We start from the raw sequence: 16205 nt of genomic DNA, 5'->3' as shown, positions 1-16205 counted from the left end.
TGGAAGACATTTACTAGACATTAGACTGGACATTAGACATTTACTAAGAGATGCGTTTATTTGCGTTCTATTGTTATTAACCACACCGCATTGTTAACCATACCGCATTATTGGGAATAGGAGATTGCCTACGTTGCAAACAAATGGTAAATAGCAGGAAGAAGTAATAAAAATATTGTCTCTATAAGTAGGTACATATATAAGTAGGTATGTTATATAAGTAGGTATGTAGGTATGTTAGGTATGGTATGTTATGTTAGGTATGTATGTTAGGGTTAGGTATGTTATAAGTAGGTATGTTCGCAGACAATGATTCATAGGTGCCAATCTTTTTTACTAGAACGGATCGCGGAAAAAATTATTTGTATATGGATCTCATTTCAGGAGTTTGTCAACGAGATTGCATAGCATACATAGGGTGTATGGGAATTGATAAGCATGTGGGCGTTGCAAGAAGTGCATTTAACCATGCAGCTCGTGTCCGTCGAAATGCGTCTATCAGCGCGTGAATAGAAGAGTTTGATTAGTAGGACTCCACAAATGCTTCATAGTTTATTAGTTAAATATCATGTTTCCAAGAGAGTTGGTTAATCTTGACGCTTTAGGAATAAACTAGATGTACTGTCAAATGTCAATTCAAAGAATTATTTTTTAGAGACTACACCAGGAAATATACGAACCAAGAGCATATTCCTGCTGACCATTCGACTTACCCACCAACGCGACAGCTGACTGTCGGTCGGTCGGTCGTTTGGCCCACAGCAGAAATAGGCCCTGCCGACGGTGACGGCTCCGAGGGTCGCAGCGGCAGTGCAGGCTCAGAGCTCGTGATATACAGACCGAACACCGGCAGGCGCATATAGAGATCCTCGAACGAAAAACTCCAGGCGGTCGCTGAGAGCGAGCATCACAAGCGAAGGGATTCAGCAATATCAACACACGACTGAGAGTTTCTGGTATTAGCGGTCTGAAGTGCTGCTTCAGTTGCGCCAACGCGCTCATTTTCGCCTGTCGGGCCTTCAAACCAAACAGTCCGCCTGCGCTTGTCTCGCAGACCGTCAGCTCAGCGTGCTCAGCCTCTCAGCTCAGACTCTCAGCTCGGTCTCCCAGTGCACTAGCTTCTCAGCTCAGTGACCATCTCATTGCGCCGTCATGACGCTGGGTGATGACCCCATGATCTCAGTCGACTTCGAGGTGTTCGGCCACGTGCAAGGTGAGTAGATATTGACCGAGGTGTCTGGTTTGTATTATTTGTATCATGTCTTTGTAATTATGTGCAATAATGAGAGATAAACAAGCTATTAGCAAGCATAGATATTAGCCGTTTTCACGACGGCCATCTGTTATTCTGGTACACATTTGGTGCACATCTGGTACAGATTAGGTGCAGATCTGGTCAAATCAGGTTCAGCGTGTCTCTTAGCAGCTATCAGCTATAGGGCTGCACTAATTGCTTATATGCCTGCGTTGTCATATTATCAGAGAGCATCATCGATTAAAACACTGAAATAAATTCATAAAATGAAGATATTTGCTGTAAAAGAAATTAGGTGCAGATTTGGTCAAATCAGGTGCAGTCGCCGGATATCCCGTCGTGAAAACGGCTATTGCTTGCCACCCCGGACGAAAAAGGGTGACGATGCGGGCCTTCGATATTCTGATCCATACCCACAATGGGTGTGTTGTTCCGTTCCTTAGCGCATCGGTCTGTCCCGTCAGTATGCTGGTCCGTCCCGTCCGTATGTTCAGTTCATCCATTACGTCAGTATATTTGATCCACTCCGTCAGTATGTCGATCCACCCCGTCAGTATGTTGACCCACCCCGTCAGTATGTTTGTTCGTCCCGTCAGTATTTTGATCTACTCCGCCAATGTTGATTCACCATGTCAGTATGTTTGGTCTTCCCGTCAGTATGTTGGTTCTGTCTGTCAGTGTGTTGGTCCAGGTCCGTCAGTGTCTGTTGGTCCTCTTGCCAGTATGCTGGTCCTTTCCGTCGGCGTATTGGCCTGTCCGTATGTGCCAGGACTTCCCGGTCCGTCAGCTCTCCCCCGACAGCAGCCGTCGTGCGGCGGCGGAGCGACTTCTCGTTAATCACTCACGGCGCGTTACCATCGCCAGCCGGCCGCCGCCCGCCGAGGCGTGTCCGACCCGCCCTCTCCTCCCCTCCTCTCTCCCTCTCCTCTCTCCTCCCTTCCTTCTCATAGCCCTCTCATCATCCCCACTCCGTCCCTCCCCCTGGCCCTGCATCATCTCTCACGGATCCATGCGGGCGACGAGTATAGCAGAAAAACGGACAGAAAATGTTTGTTTCGTGCAAACGGCGACGCTTGGTTGAGTCTCAAAATTAGCTCAAGCCAAATGCTCTGCTTATCGCCAATTTAGGGCTGTTAACCCAGATATATCGCAAACAAAAAGCTAATTACCGGCAGATTCGAAGCCGATGCTCTGTGCATTTACATACCCTGCGATCTGTTGGTAATGACTCGTATGAGAAATATGGGGCCAAGGCGATGTGGTCTCTTTTTTGTTGCTGTTGAAAAAAAATCACAAATTTTGGGAACGGTAGCTACTAGCCCCCCCCCCCCCCCCGACGACCCTACGAGTCTGTTAGGCATTTGCCTGACAAAATACCGTCTTATAATCTGTTCTGTACTTACTTTGCCAATGGATAAATCAAGAAGTCCAAGTTGGCCTGACTCCATCCGAGGATGTCACCACCTCTCACTCTCAGTTAGTCCGTCAGACGAGGCATAACTCACATAAGTAATAACGTTAGCAGCGGTGTCCCTGCTGGGAGAATGCGTTGTGTTTGCTTTCTGTCGCTATATAGTGGCGGCTGGCATCCCGAGATGAGTGGCCGTGTGGCACATCGATCCGTCCATATGTACCGCTGGGCACTCCGCCATAGTCGAGGACACTCTGGGCACTCTGCATACACTCCCGAAATATTGACCAATGCATAGCAATAAGGCCATCAACATTCGGCGATTGTCATGGCGCGCATAAAAAATGTGATGTTTTCGGCTATCAGTTGTATGAGCCTGGACAATGCATAAATGTAGTTGGTAGGAGTCTGAGGAGTCTGTGGGTTGTCGAGTGTTTCCCGCCACTTGGCTGGCACCGATATAGAACAGTCGATACTCGATAGCTTATTTCCTACTGTCGTTTGTTGGCTGAACATTTATCTTCCGCTGTGGACGGCTAGATTTATTGGGACTCCAGCCGAACTGGTGGCCGTTTTCAACTGACAAATGTGTTACAGGGATACTGAAACTGCACGACAAAAGATACATACAAATGTGTTGTGTTTCAAGCAATGCAGCTGATGGCATTTGTTTCAGATGTTTATGATAATTGGGAAAGCCACTCTATCATAAGTTGCGTTCTGTATCCTCTTCCATTTCCTTTCGTTGCACTACTCTTCTGGGGCGGTGACCTGCCTAATTTTCAAAGAGGCTTTTCACCTGTCTACAATAAAGGAAGTACTCCCCAGTGGTGGTTACGCGCCTGAAAGGAACCGGTCCCGGCAGGCGCAGATAGGCAGGCTAGTTCTGGTTCCCTGACAGGTATGCTGTGCCGCCCAGCACAGAAGCAATGCGGCACAGCATCACCCTGGTTCACTGACCCCGGTCCACTGCCCAGTGCCCACCACCCCCTGTCTACCGATCTCGGTCCACTGCCCCCCCCCCTCCCTGACCCGCTGTCCACCACCCGTTGTCCACTAACCCTGGTCCACTGCCCCCCCCCCCGACCTCTCGTCCACCGACTGTCATCCATTGTCCACTAACCCTGGTCCACTGCTCCTCCTGACCCGCTGTCCACCATTCGTTGTCCACTAACCTCTGGTCCACTGCTCCTCCTGACCCGCTGTCCACCGCCACCGCAGGGACCTGACCTGACGCTCTGGCCTGACGCCAGACTCCCTGATTATGCAGACCACGCGCCAGCCAAGCAGCCACCAACTCTGTCGCCGACAGGACAGCGACACAGGCGCGGCACAATAGACCGGCCGGGTGCTCCGGCCAACTGGCGCCCGCCTGATACGTTCCGGGTCCAGAGGTGTCCTTGGATACCGCCAAAAAATAATACAAAAACAGGAAACGGCTGGGATGAGATGTCAGAGAAGTACGGTGCGTTCAGAGATTTACTAAGTGCGGAAACGTCTTGTCTGTTATTACTTATTAGAGTATCTTAACATGATTGATATCTAGCAGGTTAATTTTACAATGTACCCGATCATTCACACCTGTTGATCAAAAGTGATAGCAGCTGACTGAGATTCTGGACTCTGGAACATCGATGCATCATTTTCCCGTTTTGATTTTTTTCGAGGATCCTCTCTCTGAAGTTCCACAAGCGAAAATGCTGTAAAGTGCGTCAGCACAAAGGCCTGGACTCGCTAAGTGAAAGGGGTTTTTAACTGGATTAGCTCAGAGTCGGGACTTCTGAATGCGCGACCTTTGACAGCCATTAGAGAGCGCCAGCGCAGTGCATTTTAACGGGCCAGCCTTTCCCCAATCGAGGGCGTGCAGTATTGTTGATCAAACGTATTTAGCTTCCCGCTGGCTTCTGATCTCAGCGTCAGAAATTCTCTCAACATTTCATACGACAGGCACGCACTGAATGCGAGACGGGGCTTTTTCCAGAGCGGAGGAAATATGGTGTGGTCAGGAATAATGGGCATTTGTAAATCATGCTGAAACTTTGGTGTATGACAGGGCTCCAGTTTCGCTCTCCGAATTGGTACAGGCTGGAATGTGCTGAGAATGTGTGGCATCAGAATTGTGGTTCGGAAGTGTCGGATAAGCAGAGCATGTTGCCAATCCGGGAACAGTTACGTTGTCATTACACCACTTCCCACAAGGCATAAGAAAACCGTGAAGGAAAATCATGTTTGTCCAGCACCATCCTTTAGAAAAAAATATTACATATATGTTTCCTATTAATAAAATTTGCATAGGAAAATCAGGTAGACTCACAATTTCTGATGAAAATTTCGTATTCCATAGATCCACGCTGATATTTTAGAAAATCTCTCAGTAAAATTGGGACTTTATTTACCGAAAGAATCTCTGCATCTAATGCACCGATGATTTTTGCATATCTCTTTGGTAGACCGCATAAATCTCTCTTTGAAACTCTTTGAAACATATCTCTCTCAACGAATGAACTACAGCACTTTTTACCGGGGAACCGAATTAGACGTCAACCACGTCGCTACAGCTCTTAACTTCTTACAGCTTCATCCGAAGACCTCGTGATGGTGGGCTATTTAGATCTCCGAGGAGCGCTGGCCGTCTGTCCGACGGAGCCGATGACGTCATTCGCTCCTCAGCAGCGTGTTGTGATTCTGTCATAGTTGACGACTAACTTGGCACGGACACCACTCCCCAATGGCCGAGCTAATGAGTTGATATAAGCTGTCGTTCTCGGGGTGGTGAAGATTTGAAGCTCAGATAGGAGTAATAGGCATGCTTTTACGTTTTTCTACTGCTCTTCATTTTAACTTTTTGTTTGGCGATGAGACTGTTAAATCGATACTTTTTATAACAGTTCTATAAATCCGATCCCGCGCTGCCCAGTTAAGCTGGTATTATAACCATCGAAACTAGTGTACTTATAGCAGCGTCTTAGGCGAGAAAATTTATCAAGATTTGTTTCCAAAACCTTCTGTCAAAATGCATTATTACACAATTGTTCAAAAGTGAGTGTTATTAAAAAACGTTTTGATTTTGAGCAAACGTAACGTCTATTCGACCGAGCAATCGTCTACAGTAAAATCTCAGGATAATGGCACATCTTTTCAGGGGAAGGAAACTGCCATCATTCAATGCTTACCGATGAAGTGCTTCATTCACCTGTATGCTGTTGGCAAGAAACCAAATCCCTTCCATTCAAAATCGTCAGATGCCTGAAAAATCGCCACCACGCCGTTGGAACCAGATTATCAGACCTTGAGAGATATCCACTGATGCCAGATCGGTCTCCTGTCGGCTGCCAGACACAGATGTAGGTAGCTACTCCGCGGCCGGGCAGGCGGCCCAGGACGACCCGCTCATCGTGATAGCCTGATGGAGCCGTCCCCCGCGGCGCCGTCCCGGCCATTACGGTCAGCGCTGGCCTCAGCTGGTGTAGATGGATGAATATCGCCCGCGGCACGGTCAGGTCACACACGCCCTCTTCCGGTATGCGGTGGATTCGTGCCCTTCCTGTCCCGGTGACCCGCGGTGGGCTACCTTCCAGACGGGTTGGGCGAGGGAACGGGGAGTGATTGGTCAATGGTCATTTGGCGGTCGGTCAGGGCTGGCAGCTGTGACCTACTGCCAGTCCCTGACCCAATTTCGGCACCAGCTGCTGCTGATGTGCTACGCTAATAGATGCTGACGTGATTTGAGCTTGCAGGAAACGAAGTTTGACCGCACTGACAATAATTTTAACAAGTTTGTCAAGGTTGTCTTCACATAAATTTTTGCTCACATAGTTGCACATCGTTTCATCGACAGGTTGTGGCTACGTGAAGTTTCTGAAGGAAAAGTGTGACGAGCTGGGCGCGACTGGCTGGGTGAAGAACACCAAACAGGGCACCATCTGCGGCAAACTGCAGGCGCGCAAATCGCAGGTGGACGAAATGTGAGTGGGGGCTCACCATAGACGAGCGGGAAATAGTTGGTGTTAATGTCATTAGGTATAATCTTGCTCTATTTAATATTCTTATGCAGCTATATACATATTCATAAATCAGGTTGGTGTTCAATGTCGTTTTTCCACAGAAAAAGCGGAATAACCTCTTTTAGGGGCTTATCACTGTTGCGAGGAAATAAGCTCAAACAAGACCGTTCTTTGTCTGTTCACTGCACTATGGGGTTTTGATCTCTGTTATATGATGCAATATGCATTATTGTATGACATGGAGATTACAGCAGTAATCCCTGTTTCACCCAGTTATCATTTATCAATCGCCCACGCATAGAAACTAATCGATTACCTATTCATATGCAATATGCATGGGTCAGATGTCTAACTAGCAAGTGGTTATAAACCCGTCACAGGTCGTGCAATACTGCTCTGTGGTAGACACTATAGACAGCCAAATGATCAGCTGGACCGAGTGCTTCAGAATTAACTACTCCCCCAGTCATTAACCCATTAACGATTAACACTCAACAGTGAAACATCCTGCTCCATTAGGCTCCATCCGTTGTCCTGGAGCGACCCAACCATTTGTGGCCGTGATCGTCCAACTTCTCTGATGATAGCACGATCGCCGGTCCGCCATCGGTCGAACAATGCCCTGCACCGACCGCGCCGGCTGGAGCGTGGCGGTCGAACCGCTGAAACACTATCGCCGTGCGAGACCTGACCCCGGCTCAGTTTATGTGGGTATCAGTGAAGTCGGCGAGCAGCCGCGTCGGAAGAGAGAGAGAGAGAGAGAGAGAGAGAGAGAGAGAGAGAGAGAGAGAGAGAGAGAGAGAGAGGGAGAGAGAGAGAGAGAGATAGAGAGAGAGAGAGGGAGAGAGAGAGAGAGAGAGAGAGAGAGAGAGAGAGAGAGAGAGAGAGAGAGAGAGAGAGAGAGAGAGAGAGAGAGAGAGAGAGAGAGAGAGAGAGAGAGAGAGAGGAAGAGAGAGCCCAGTTTCATACCGGGTGCTTGTTTCATCATATCCTCCCAGTCTGTCCAGGGAAATGCTTATGACGTACCTCTTCCCTTGTGTATGAGTTTACGATGCATGGTGGAGCCATATAAAAGTTGACCCACTTTCAGGGTAATTCGAGGGATATTGAAGCTATAACTTCAATAGCCTGTCATTGTTGATCGAGTTATTTATTCAGGGAGTCGTAAAGGCCGATCATAGCTACGTTATGACATGATGTCTTCCGCTTCTCATAATTTCCAGGAGAAGTAAACGTCACACGGGCCTTATAAAAACAAACCTTTTCTTGTCACTTTACATTTCGAAGCACAGATTCCAGCATTTTATTATTACACGGTACATGCAAGCTGAGAAACCATCTAGCACAACTGGACAATCTTCCCAACAGTATCATTCCGACTCCTCCAAATTATAACGGAACTTACAGCCGTTAATTGAGAAACGGCTGTCATTTCGCGCTGCCGTTGCAACGATGAAGCAATTTCCTCCGGAGCCCCGAAGCGGTGAGCCGACTCACTAATTAGTATGCAATCTGCAAATGACATTCGCCTTCGACCAGCGCGGCCACCGGTCGAGACCCGGCCCTGCCCCTTGGGACCAACTCCGGACTGCAGCAGCTTGCTGCGACCACTGGCCACCGCTCACGGAAACGACCAGCGTCTGGCGCGACGCGAGTGACATCGATCAGCGCTGTCTATTATCTCCAGCCGGCGCCAATCGACAGTGTTGTATTAGCGGCGCCACGAGCGGCGCTTCTGGTTCCGGAAACGGACGGAAACGCACCGGAAACGCACCGAAAACAGGCCCTGGGCTGGAGCTGCCGCGCTCGTTACCGCACCATCGGCTTTGGGAAACAAACCATATGCCGTGTTGTAGAAAAAGGACAGTGCTGTTGAAATGTGCACGATTTAGACTGTCTCTATGGAATACGAAACGTGATCATCAGCTGTCTACTACCGAAGAGGCGAGATACAAGGGTGCCGTCTATTTAAGAAGAATAAGAAGAAATAGAAGAGATATGTAGGTAGACGAGATATGGGAGGAGGATTTCTGTCAGACGGCTGCTAACAAATCGGATTAGAATAGGGTTGTTGGTGTTATATACGAGATGCCAGCGATGTCTGAGGCTGATTGAGGTGTGATATACTTTGGATGAGATGACGATCTTCCATCTTGCTGTCTGGATAAAGCCAGACCAAATCTACTAAGGCTGAATATTTTCGTCGAAACTTTTCCTTTTCTTTTGGCATGGAAGATAGGTAACTTATATCCCAGCACTTTCTGCATACATTATTGAACACTCCAGCCCCCCGTCAGCCCAAGTACAGGCCCTGGACCGTATAGCCGTATCGCACACACCAATAGTTCAACTACGGGTGAACACAGGCAGTTCCCTGGCGCCTCTGAGCCGTGAAGGCCGGCGGTCCTGTCCTCCGCTGCCCGTGAGCAATGGTCGCAGCCGTTGGACAGCGGCCGGCGCCGGCGGAGGCGCGCTCACATTCCGTGGAGAGGTGCCAGCCCGGGGGCGGACGACGGACGACGCTCGGCTGACAGCGTCAAAATACTGACACCGCCGGACGCGCCCTCCCAGCTGAGTGCCGCCAGGGGACACATGCAGGGAAAATTCAGAGTAGGTGAATCGAGTGAATGATAGTGGAAAAGGGTTAACACGCGCAGTGGAGTGGGGGGGGGGGGGGTGGATTTCGCCCACCCCTCCTGTTTTTCGCCAATAACTCGCGCCGCAAACATAATATTAATGTGAAATTTTGCCTAGCTGTCCAGAATTGAATTGCGGATCTTCTCGTGCAAGAAATAAGAAAATCGTTTCGCAACTTTTCTAGTAATAGCGGTGTAAAGTCAAACATCCTGCCGCCGCGGCGGCGCGGCGGCGCGGCGCGGCGGCCGGCGCTAGCCGTTACGCGCCGCCTGAATTGTAGGTTGTGGCGGGGCGGGAGGGACGGTTCCGTCTTTACATCGCGCCCCTTACCGCTGATTATATTTGATTCGCGTCAAATTTAGTGAGAAGACTAAGAAATGTACAGGCAATCTTATGGTCAAAGAATTTTGAAAATCGGCCGGTAAAAACATGAGTTAAAAGTGTGTAAACACAAAATTGTGATTGCCGCTTTTTCTGCGTCGGCCGATCCCGCTTCATCCGGCGACATCTTACCCTTAGCAGGCTTCTAACTGCCATATTTATTGTTTGATTAAAGGGACCCTCCCACCTTCAAAAAAGTTTATGAATTGGCATGAAAGTGATGTCGCTCGGTTCAGAAAGAGCGAAAACGAATATCTACCAAATTTCACCGAAAAATATTCACCGGTTTTCAAGATATTAGACTTTTACTTTTTTTTACTTTCTTGGGATCTCCGCTGTTTCTAGCGGCTTTATTTTAGAAGTGCGGCGTTTGCGGCAGATGTTGCGCGCAAATAGCATATACCACCGCGTGCTACAAAACGTTTTAGTCAAACATTTAAAAATCGTTAGATATCTGCGCTGACGTCACACATTCAGAGGGGTATTCCTAAGCATTAGCCCCTCTGAATCAAAATGCTGCAATTTTGAAATTCAATATTTCTGATTTAAGGCATTTCTCGATGTTATGAGTGCCGAAACCGGTAATTGTGAGCCAGGGACCCCATTTTGGCTATCTCAACTCAAATCTAATGTTAAGGTGGGAGGGTCCCTTTAACTAGAAATTCACTATACATACTCACAAATGTATGTTCTTTCGTAAATTGACAGAAAAAAGAAAATCGGCCGGTAACTTTCTGAGTTATTGGCGTGTAAACGCAAAAAAGTCGCTCATATGGCAGATTTGACCACATTTGACCTCATTTGACCTTGAAGATATTGACCTAGGGTCATGAACTTCACACACATGAGAGTTCCCCAGGGCCCCCACCTACCCTCCAAATTTCGTCTTCCTAGCTCCACTGGGAGCTGAGATCTTAGGGGGGGGGGGCGCCATCCGCCCCCCCCCCCCTTCCACTGGGCGTAGTACTCGCAACCCTTCCACTGCGAGTGTTAAAATAGTATTTGTGAGAACTTGAATGTAGGACACAAGTTAAATTATCTTGGCCAACATGTCTGAAAGAAGGCACTGAGTAGAAAGCTCGCTTGAAATCATCAATTCATTCATCAGATTGACAGCAACAGCGCGTATGCTTCGTCGCTCGTCCAGGCTGGCAGCGGGCGATCTGGTGCCCTGTCAGGTATACTGTGCCGCATAGCACAGAAGCAATGCGGCACAGCATTACTCTGGACAGAGCCGCTTCTCGACCGTTGTCTTGTCAGCTCGAGTGAGGCATGCATTGGAATCAGAAAGAGTTTCGATAAACGTGAATGATAGAGCGAGAAGTGCATAAGCTTTTGATCAGCATTCATGCCTCAATAGGATTGCCACCGTTGAAACGTGAGCCAGGGACATATTTCAATACCTAGACATTTTATGAAAGATGCTGAATAATACTAAATCATTGAAGCCAGGGTAGGTGAAATGCCTTAAAGGGACCCTCCCACATTCAAAAAAGTTTATGAATTGGCATGAAAGTGATGTCGCTCGGTTCAGAAAGAGCGAAAACGAATATCTACCAAATTTCACCGAAAAATATTCACCGGTTTTCAAGATATTAGACTTTTACTTTTGTTTACTTTTTGGGATCTCCGCTGTTCCTAGCGACTTTATTTGGAAGCAATAGTTTGGCAGCTGAAAGTGCGGCACTTGTTGCGCGCAAAGCAGCATATACCACCGCGTGCTACACAACGTTTTACAGGGTGTCCCATAAGTTCCTTCTCACCTAAATTTTTCTTTTAGAGGCTCTCTGATTTAAAGCCACGCTTAATTTATTTTGTAACTGAGCTTTTGGGGTTGCCATGGCAACTGTGAATGTGCTCCACGGTAACTAATTCGTCTAGACAAAATATTTTTTGCCAGAGAGTTCACTTCCTGTGGAGACGGCTTACGCCGCAACATAGAGGTCTCCGATACGGGAACGTCTCGGTATTTAGTCCGCACTGGGCCATTCACGACGGTTGAGGGTGATTGAGGCCATCCAGTATGTAGCCAATGTCTGTCGCTAACTGGACGCACAGTCAACAAGTGACGCCGATGATTTGTCGGGAGTCAATCGCTGCAAGTTTATGCTCTTTTTTGTCAGCTTTCACGAGTGAGCCATGTGGCCAAAACTGTGTGGCGCCAAAATGGCCGTCAAAAAGGTCTTAGCGTTAGAAAGTTGGTAAACAGGCTTTTCAGGATGCATTACCAGCTGTCTAAGAGTATCATTTCGGGGTACCTAACTCAAGGTGACTTAAGCTCTACTTACCGGAGGGCTCAAAACAGTCAAAAACGTCTTAAAATGGCCAAACATGTGTTTCGTTATGCCTGAGGCTAAGAAAACTGGAGGGCCGATGACATCAATGTGGTCATCTGGACTACCTAGTCCGTGCTCGAGATAAAACACCGGTCCAAACCCCAAAACGGTCCCATATGGGCGACGGAAAAGGCTTTTATGTCATCCCGCTTTATTCCTATGCGAAAGGCCAGGGTCACGGTAATGTGGGGTAATATGCGTCCAGACACTGATCACGTTGCGATTGATACTCCAGAAACAGTCTTGGGACGCAGAATGCTTCTCCAAGAAGATCTAGTAGGAGTTTCAGCTTTCTAGCATAACTCGAACCGCAAGTATGACCACATTTTTTTAGGAGAAAATGGCATCCGGGAGGTCGTAGGCCCATCTTCAAGCAAGACAGTGCATCAGTGCAGAGGTCAAGCAAAGCATAAAAGCAGTGCCAGGAGACTGTGATAGGCGTGTGTGGTAAGATCACATCCCAGCCAACTCATCGGATCCAAATTTCATAAAAATGTGTTGGGAATATTGAAATCGAGGCTCGTCGAAGCGAAGCGGTGTTCCAGCATTGAGGAGCTCACGGCGCATGCCAAGTCAGTCTGGGCTAACTTTAAGCCTGCTATGCTGCCAAACATGCCGGTTGGCATGTCGCAGCATGTATTCATGTGTTTACCTATGAAATGGGGAGCACATTGGGGGGTTATAAACATATCAAAACGCAATGCACTCTGTTTTACATGCAAATATAAGGTGAGAACGAACTTATGGGACACCCTGTAGTCAAACATTTAAAAATCGTTAGATATCTGCGCTGACGTCACACATTCAGAGGGGTATATCCTATGCATTAGCCCCTCTGAATCAAAATGCTGCAATTTTGAAATTCAATATTTCCGACTTAAGGCATTTATCGATGCTGTGAGTGCCGAAACCGGTAATTGTGAGCCAGGGACCCCATTTTGGCTATCTCAACTCAAATCTAATGTTAACCTTCGCCGGCACAGGCCATTTTGAGTCCTTCGACGGCACAAGGGGGGGGGGGGGTTGGTACGGCCCCCCTCGCGTTTGGCCCCTGATCGAGCTAGAGCTTCGCGGAAAAAACGAGCGTGTTGCCCGTCACGAGAGGAAGCCGATGATACCCAATTTTAAGGTCCTAGGTCATCGGGTGACCCGAAAAGGTCAGGTCAATGACCCGAAAACCGGGAAAATCGGGACCTGTTAGAAAGTCGTAAAGTGTGGCTGCTATGTGGTTTTCCGGGGTGCTGATCACGAATATCGTGCTATAGTTTTGATCAGAGATGATGTCTTTAAGCATTTAGACCAGGTCGGGTCAGGTCAGGTCAGGTCACCCGGTAGAGGTTGTGACGGGTATTCGTAATACGTGTCAACCGCCTCGGACAGCTTCGTAACATGTTACGAAGGCACCAAAACTACTTCGTAAATGTTCAAATGGTTGCTAAATTCGAATTCAGCTCCAAAAACTAGCCTAGAAACATGTAAAACTCGAAAAAGTGAACCGAGGTCACCCGAGGTCACCAAAGGTCACTGACCTGACCTGACCTTCAGGTGACCTTGACACCCACCCTTATGCACGGGAGCAACATCAAATCACATGTTTGAATGTTTGAAACCACGAAAAGCTTGCAAACGCACGGCTAATGCGAGCCGACATGCGCCGAACCGCGATTTCGGCCAAACATGGTCACAGAAAAGAGGTCACAGGTCAAAGGTCATTGGGGTCAGGGTCATGAAATTTTCAGGGTAGGTGTAAAATTGATCAATGCGAGGGTACTGAAAGTTTCGTCGCGATCGGCCGCTTTTTACGCGAGTTATTCGCGAAAAACCTTAGGGGGGGTTTGCATCAACCCCCCCCTGTGCCGGCGAGGGTTAAGGTGGGAGGGTCCCTTTAACCTGCCAATGAAGCGTTAACATTTATATGAAATTTATCTTTCATGCATTTCGATGTATAATCCGCGCAGTTTACCATCCTATCCATCTTTTGTGTTCAAAAACATGCATTCATTCGGTGCAACGATAACCTTCAACAGCCAAAAGTGTGACGCTCGCTGATTCCTAACGGTCCTGACATTTCGTTCCGCTGGTTTGCTTTACAACTGCTGCGAATATTCGGCTCGGCGGTTGAAAGTCATTAATTCTGCCAGGATGACTGAAATTAATTGCGGACGGGCTGTTGCCAACTCGGCGAGATTTTCGCCCACATGACGTCAGCAGTTTGGCAAAGCTTGAGAGGAAGTTGAGTTACTTTATATTTTAGCTGGATGCTTTGCAAACAGAGAGTGGACAGATATGGCTGCAGAATTATGTAAAAAAACAAGACGTAATTTTAAAGTATTACTTTGAGTGTTCGCTGGCCTTCTTGTAATTATAAGCACCTAGTTATAAATCCAACCTTATACCTATAGGAAGTTGAACTTCCGCACATATGATATGGCACACGTCACATTTATTGACACACGTCTACATATAAACACCTACAATTATTTGGCCTGCTTCATCCTTTCTCCTCACTCCTTATCCTTGAGCTTCCTCTTCCTTATCTCTGAAAGAGCTTCCTCTTTCCTTATCCTGAGCTCATCCTCCCTCTTCCTGCCACCCCCATTCTCCCGTCATCCACCACCCCGTTCCCGTTCTCTCCGATGCCATTTGCGGTGCCGACACCGCACAAACAGCAGTCACGGTCGTGTTTGACCGCGCCAGAGGAGTGACCCGAATTCGGCCCGGGCCCGTATTGATCGAGTGGCCGCAGAGATGCCCCGACATCGTCTGGCTCCGCCCCGCCAACACATACTGATTACTCAGAGTCTGTGCTCAGCATGACTGCTGATAATGGATTGCAAACTAAATGGTCACCAGTGACCAATGTTCGACAACTTTTAGAATCAAATTTACGTAGTTATGCTAATCGTCAGGCCTCTTGAACTTCAAATCATTGGAGAGCAGAGGCATTTCACTAAAAGTTTGGTTTAAATGTATGCACCACTCCACAGATACCTTTATTTACGCACAAATGATCGTAAACCAAAAGTTGCCATTTCTAGGTTTTAAGATAGGAGACACATTAATTTATAGGCATTTCATTCTCCCTGTTCTTTTTCTGTTGGCAGAGTTCAGTGGATGGAGAAGACGGGAAGCCCGGGATCTCAGCCGGAGCGGTGCGACGTCTCCAACACCATTTACCTGAATGCACAGGACTTCTCCAACTTCTCCGTCAGGTTTTAAAACTGCCTGGAAGGCTGACCTGACCTGACCTGACGTGGACAGCGACCGTGCAGCTCTAAGGATGCGTCATGACCTGCGTGCTGACCTTTATGAGCTAGGGTGCTAAACGAGCATTTGTGCTAGGATTGTCTTCTTGTCAAGGTGCAAGAAGCATTTGTATCATGCAAGCTGCAATGGGTTGGGGGAGAGGGAGGAGCTGATTTGGCTGGTGAGGTGCTTCTTGATGTCGGATGTGGTGTCAATTGTGTATGCAAAAGATTGTCATGCGTGACTTGAACCTGGTTGTGTGATACCAGAAATGGATATACTGCCTTAAATTGACAACAGAAGCACGCAAAAGGATCGGCTTTCAGTGTTATAGAGCGTAACTTGCAGCGCGGTCCCTGTGCAGAATGCCAAAAAGCCACGGAGCTATGTGGCATCTTGGTCGGTCAAGGATACCACGGCAATGATGTCACGTGACCACACCGTTGAGCGTCGCTGACCGTTACTGGCTCTCTCGTCTCATGACCTTGGATATATCCGCCCGTGGCCAGCCCTGCAGCCGAGCTGGGATGACCTGGAACCCTCCCAACACCAACAGTGTCTGAAATGCATTCATTGAGGAAAAGTCAGGAAAGCTGAAATTAAAACGGAGCTGCTTGATGATGTGTTTGTAAATAAATATGCCTGTGTATGGTAATGAGTGTGTGGGTTGTTTCAGATCAGCAAGGGACTGATGTTTAGTAACACCCCGAACCTGAAGCTACGCATTTTGCCTATGGAATCTGAATAATTGTTAATTTTTTTGCAATAATGCGTATAACTTGGCCATTTTTGAAGATATTTAGATAAAACTTGCCAGAGTTAGTCATAATAATGCGTTCTATCACATATGTTCCGGATTTTTCGAAAAGTCAAAAACATTTTGAAAAAAATGTAAAAATATAAATTTTGAATTTTATTGGCCGTTTTCACGACGG

At 47.7% G+C, this 16205-nt stretch overlaps 1 protein-coding gene across 1 annotated transcript; it reads left to right on the top strand.

Moving 5' to 3' along the window:
• Nucleotides 1-507: 507 nt before the first annotated feature.
• On the top strand, nt 508-15925 carry LOC122366369 (acylphosphatase-2-like). Its single transcript, XM_043338555.1, has 3 exons — nt 508-1213; nt 6505-6631; nt 15129-15925. Exons 1-3 carry the CDS (start codon nt 1153-1155, stop codon nt 15241-15243), a joined length of 303 nt encoding a protein of 100 aa, XP_043194490.1. The 5' UTR covers nt 508-1152; the 3' UTR covers nt 15244-15925.
• Nucleotides 15926-16205: the final 280 nt, after the last annotated feature.

This window comes from Amphibalanus amphitrite, unplaced genomic scaffold, assembly GCF_019059575.1.
Source record: "Amphibalanus amphitrite isolate SeventyFive unplaced genomic scaffold, NRLGWU_Aamphi_draft 000800F_arrow, whole genome shotgun sequence".
Lineage (NCBI taxonomy): Eukaryota > Metazoa > Arthropoda > Thecostraca > Balanomorpha > Balanidae > Amphibalanus > Amphibalanus amphitrite.
This window is presented reverse-complemented; position numbering and strand designations above follow the sequence as displayed.

What these genes read in the sequence shown, in the direction of transcription:
- LOC122366369 (XM_043338555.1), top strand. Translation starts at nt 1,153, where the DNA reads ATGACGCTGGGTGATGACCCCATGATCTCAGTCGACTTCGAGGTGTTC. An exon ending in GGTGTTCGGCCACGTGCAAG is followed by an intron (nt 1,214 to 6,504) that starts GTGAGTAGATAT and finishes TTTCATCGACAG; the next exon opens with GTTGTGGCTACGTGAAGTTT. An exon ending in AAATCGCAGGTGGACGAAAT is followed by an intron (nt 6,632 to 15,128) that starts GTGAGTGGGGGC and finishes TTCTGTTGGCAG; the next exon opens with AGTTCAGTGGATGGAGAAGA.